The sequence below is a fragment of the Mesitornis unicolor genome, unplaced genomic scaffold (assembly GCF_000695765.1).
Source record: "Mesitornis unicolor isolate BGI_N332 unplaced genomic scaffold, ASM69576v1 scaffold831, whole genome shotgun sequence".
Lineage (NCBI taxonomy): Eukaryota > Metazoa > Chordata > Aves > Mesitornithiformes > Mesitornithidae > Mesitornis > Mesitornis unicolor.
This window is the reverse complement of record NW_010162891.1, coordinates 9,821-14,432: the sequence shown is the minus strand read 5'-3', so window position 1 is coordinate 14,432 and position 4,612 is coordinate 9,821. Positions and strand designations below refer to the sequence as shown.

The 4,612-nt window shown below is 60.9% G+C and overlaps 1 protein-coding gene across 1 annotated transcript in view; it reads left to right on the top strand.

Annotated features, from left to right (window-relative positions):
• Positions 1 to 1,293: 1,293 nt before the first annotated feature.
• Positions 1,294 to 4,612, top strand: part of SLC7A3 (solute carrier family 7 (cationic amino acid transporter, y+ system), member 3) — a 4,898-nt gene continuing 1,579 nt past the window's right edge. The window contains 8 exon segments of the mRNA XM_010193743.1: positions 1,294 to 1,707; positions 1,901 to 2,059; positions 2,144 to 2,333; positions 2,435 to 2,547; positions 3,471 to 3,693; positions 3,874 to 4,013; positions 4,093 to 4,195; positions 4,499 to 4,612. The exon segment at positions 4,499 to 4,612 is cut by the window's right edge and continues 16 nt beyond it. Coding sequence (XP_010192045.1) covers positions 1,338 to 1,707; positions 1,901 to 2,059; positions 2,144 to 2,333; positions 2,435 to 2,547; positions 3,471 to 3,693; positions 3,874 to 4,013; positions 4,093 to 4,195; positions 4,499 to 4,612 — 1,412 coding nt within the window. The 5' untranslated portion in view covers positions 1,294 to 1,337.

The following is a 4,612-nucleotide window of genomic DNA, read 5'->3' as shown; positions in this document are numbered from 1 at the left end:
CCGCGGATGCAGGACCCGCGGTGTGAGGAGGGGAGGCTGTCCCACGACCGTCGCGACACTCAGGGTTTTTTTTCTCTGCGCTGCTCTGAGAATAAGGGCTGAGCCCGTTTCTGCTGCCGGTCCCATGCTTGCAGTTTGCAGGGCTCACGTCGGGTGTTGGAAATCCCTGGAGCAATCGAGCAGCGCTGGGAAAGACAGCCAGAGCTGTCTGGGCAGAGAGGGTGCCAGTGCCAGTGCTGGGGCACTTCTTGTTCCCTTGAAACCTGGCCCAGAGGCAGCCCCGGGCTGGGACGGCTCCTTGGGCCACAGCTGAGTGTGGCACATGTCAGCTCGGGAGGAGGTTTCTCCAGAAACGGGCTGGTTTGCTGGTTATGGGGACACAGCCAAACTGGTGGCTGCCACTGCAACCGTGGTAACCCCTCTCAGTGGAAAAGGGTCACAAAGTTACCCTTGTATGTACTTACACAGATCCATACAGCGCAGCATCGGTGCTGCCCCAAGCGCCTGGCTGGAGCGTGTTTTGTTTCCCAATGAAGGGAGCAGCTCATGGTGAGATGGCGCTGGTGGTCCAGCCGTGGCCATGGGGATTGGGACCCACTTGTAGCTCCTCTCACGCTGTGCCAGCTGCCTGCTCCACAAGACATTTGTCTCCCACAGCTTTTTGGGGATGGGTGGCTGCTGTGAGCAAGGGGAGCGTGGAGCGCACAGGCTGCTCGCTAAGTGCTGTCAGCGTGCGAGGGCTGTGTGCCGGGGGACCGTGCTGTGCATCTAGCCATGTATCTCTGCTGAGGGTGTAGTGCAGATGCTGGGAGCAAAGGAGGAATGGCCGCGTCCCAGTGAGTCAGCCCAGGCTGCCAAATCCTCCTCTGGAGGAATGCTTTGTCTCCCTGCCATCGCTGCGCTGCACACCCACGCGCCAGGCCGGAGTGATGAGCCAGCAGTCAAGTTTGAGCTGAGGGATTTCCAGGCTGCCAAATCAGTGGGGAGCTGCTGGGAGACAGTGGGCAAGCTCTGGGACGTGCCTGGGGGCCCCATGGTGGGGACCACACAAGGCTTGTGCAACGAGTGTATTTCCCACCATGGACTCGCCGGGCTCAGCTCTGGCTCACTCTGCTGGCACAGGGACTCCACAGTGCCTTGGAGCGAGCTGCCACGGTCTCCGCCCCACCAGCGTGATGGGCACTTGGTGCCAACAGGCTGGCTGGGAGCAGGCACAGCTCCTGTGGGCATTGGTGCTGCCTTGCTCCCCGCAGTGGGGGATGTTGAGCTTCACGCTCCTGCGGTCCCTTCTCTTGCAGAGGTTTTGAGCAGCCGAGCATCACCCTCAAAAGGACAAGATGTTTGGGAGAAAAATGACCAGCGCTGGGAAGAAGCTGATCCGCCGGCGCATGGTGGATCTGAGCTCCGAGGACACGCGTTTTGCTCGCTGCCTGTCCACGCTGGACCTCATAGCCCTGGGGGTGGGCAGCACGCTGGGAGCCGGCGTTTACGTGCTGGCTGGGGAGGTAGCCAAGGAGATGGCTGGTCCCTCCATCGTCCTCTGCTTCCTGGTGGCTGCTCTCTCGTCGGTACTGGCTGGACTCTGCTATGCAGAGTTTGGGGCCCGCGTCCCCAAGACCGGCTCTGCCTACCTCTACAGCTATGTCACCGTCGGTGAGATCTGGGCTTTCACAACCGGCTGGAACCTAATCCTCTCCTATGTGATAGGTATGGGGCTGGGCAGGGTGTTGGCACATGTGGCCAGGCTCCTTCCAGCACCACACTGGCAGTGTGGGGGGCTCGTGGGGCAGCGTGTGGTGCTGCAGAAGCAGGAAGTGGGGTGGTGTCAGCAGGGAGGTGGATGCTGAGGTGGGCGCTCTGCCCTGGACTCAAACTGATGTGTGGATTTGCCATCAACCAGGAACAGCCAGTGTGGCTCGAGCCTGGAGCGCGGCATTCGACAACATCATTGGCAATCACATCTCCACTTTCTTCATGAACAAGACCACAATGCACCTACCAGGGGTGCTGGCCCAGCGCCCGGACTTCTTTGCCCTGATCCTGATTGCGCTGCTCACTGGTGAGTGTGTAGGAGTGGCTCTGGCACCTCAGGTGGTGGCACAGTAGCCCAGTGGGTCCCTGCTCACCCCTCCTGTCCCTGCAGCGTTGCTGGCCTTTGGCGTCAGTGAATCTGCCCTTGTGAACAAAATCTTCACGGCGGTGAACTTGGTGGTGCTGGGTTTTGTCATCATTGCTGGCTTCGTGAAGGGAGACATCAAGAACTGGCAGCTCTCGGTGGAGGACTACCTCAGCTACATCAACCACTCATCCATAGACCTGCTGGATGATGTTGGGTGAGGAAAGCAACTGTGCCAGGCCAGGGTCTAGCACAGGGCTGGCACTGGTCCTGCTGTCCATGCACCCCACAGCAACTGCTCTCCTTCCTCCTTTCCAGGCGAAAAACCTTTGGCTCTGGTGGTTTTCTCCCCTTTGGACTGGAAGGGATCCTGACCGGTGCTGCCACCTGTTTCTATGCCTTTGTGGGCTTTGACTGCATTGCCACCACAGGTACCGCCTTGGACGAGGGCAGCGTGGGCATTTCCCCAGCACAACCAGCAGCTGGCTGGGACCCACTGGGGAGGATGCTCCGTGGCGTGGGAAATGGTCCATCCCACTGCTTCTAGGAGGTTTCCCTGCAGAGGCTTTGTCCCCAGCTGGGCCAGCACAAAAAGGCTGACAGCCTGCCCTGCCGCAGGAAAAGGAGCTCCCTGCACCGCGCGGTGGGAGTGGGGCTGCACCCTGCCTGCGCAGGCAGCTCCCAGGGCAGCAGGGAGCTTTTCCGCTGCTGAGCCGAGGCTGTGACAGCGCTGGGAATTGCTACTGCCTCCGGGTTATTTCCCAGCCTCAAGCAACATTTTTCTAAATGGCTGAGTTCATGCGTGAACCTCAGCTCTGGAGTGCAGGGAGCCCTCTTAATTTCCTCTCATTCCCCAGGAATCTACTTAGTGGGTGGCTGGTACAGGCTGTTCTGCCTGACCTCCCGCTCCGTGCCTCCCCAGCCCCCCCCGGGCTGCCTGGCAGCCACCTCCTTCCCTCCTACACCAGCCACCGAGCCCCTTGCCCAGGAGCAGAGGCCACGGTGGCTGTGCCACTGTGCCCACATGTGCTGATGATCTGCATTCAGTGGGCTCTGCGGGGAGCAGGAGTTGTTGGTAGGGGCAGAGGACCCCAGGGGAGCTGCGAGCCTGGCTGCTGGGTAGCCACGTGTCTGGAAGCTAGGGCTGTGGCCACACGCCTCTGCTCTCAGCAGCACCGAAGCCCCTGATGGAGCAGCAGCATGGCTGGGGACCCTTCCCCTCCAACAAACCCTGCTGGCTGCTGCCATCCTCACGCTGCCATGGGAAGTCCCTGCTGCAGCTCGTTCCCTGGGGTCAGCTGCCCTGTGCTGTACCACGGAGTGGAGACAGATGCTGCCTCTTGTCTCTGCACAGGGGAAGAAGCCAGGAACCCACAGCGCTCGATACCCATTGGCATCATTGTGTCTCTCCTCATTTGCTTTGTGGCTTATTTCGGTGTCTCCGCGGCCCTGACCCTCATGGTGCCCTACTTCCGTTTGAACAAGGACAGCCCCCTGCCCGAAGCTTTCAAGGCGGTGGGCTGGGAGCCCGCTCGCTATGCCGTTGCTGTCGGCTCGCTCTGTGCCCTCTCCACTAGGTAGGACTGGCTCTGTCCCTGGCACTTCCCAGCATGGCACAGGGACCAGCAGTGCCCATCCTGGCTGGGCTGGGGGTTTGCCCCGTCCTGCTGCTGGCACAGGGCTGGTCCCATCCCCGTCTGGGTGGCGGGTGTGGACAGCTTGCCTGGCAGGCCCTGAGTCATCTCTCTCCACGGTAGCTTGCTGGGCTCCATGTTCCCCATGCCCCGCGTGATCTATGCGATGGCGGAGGATGGACTGCTCTTCAAATTCCTCTCCAGCATCAACAGCCGTACAAAGACCCCTCTGTCAGCCACCATTGCCTCGGGGCTCCTCGCGGGTAAGTCTTCCAGCTGCCGCCTTGTGCTTGGCCCTGCAGCGGTCCAGAGCTGTGCTCATATTGCGTGTCCTTGTTGCAGCATTGATGGCCTTCCTGATTGACCTGAAGGACCTGGTGGAGCTCATGTCGATCGGCACGCTGCTGGCCTACTCCCTGGTGGCTGTGTGCGTGCTCATCCTCCGGTGGGTTCCTCCTTTCACACCGCAGTGCCTGGGGTGGATGTGCCTTGCGTCGAGCCTGGGCTTGCGGCCGCAGCTTTTTCCTGTGGCGACGCAGCCCAGGGAAGCATCGAGCCCCCAAGATGAAGGCTGCTCAGAAAAGCCTGCGCGGTGTCTGTGAGCACATCCCTGGGGTGGTGGGCATGGGGACACTGCTGGAGCAGCACATTGGGCTGGAGGACGGGGAGGGGTGTGAGGGTGCTGTCTTTTGTCCCTCTGGGCTGGGCGGTTTCCTGGGCTCTGCTGCAGCTTGTCCCATTTGTTCAGGTACCAGTCAGGGCAGCTGAACTCCCCGAAGGCCATGGAAATGCTGGAGCTGAATGGAAATGAGGAGGAGAGGGTGATCATGAACCCAACCGCCACTGCCTCCAGCACTCAGCA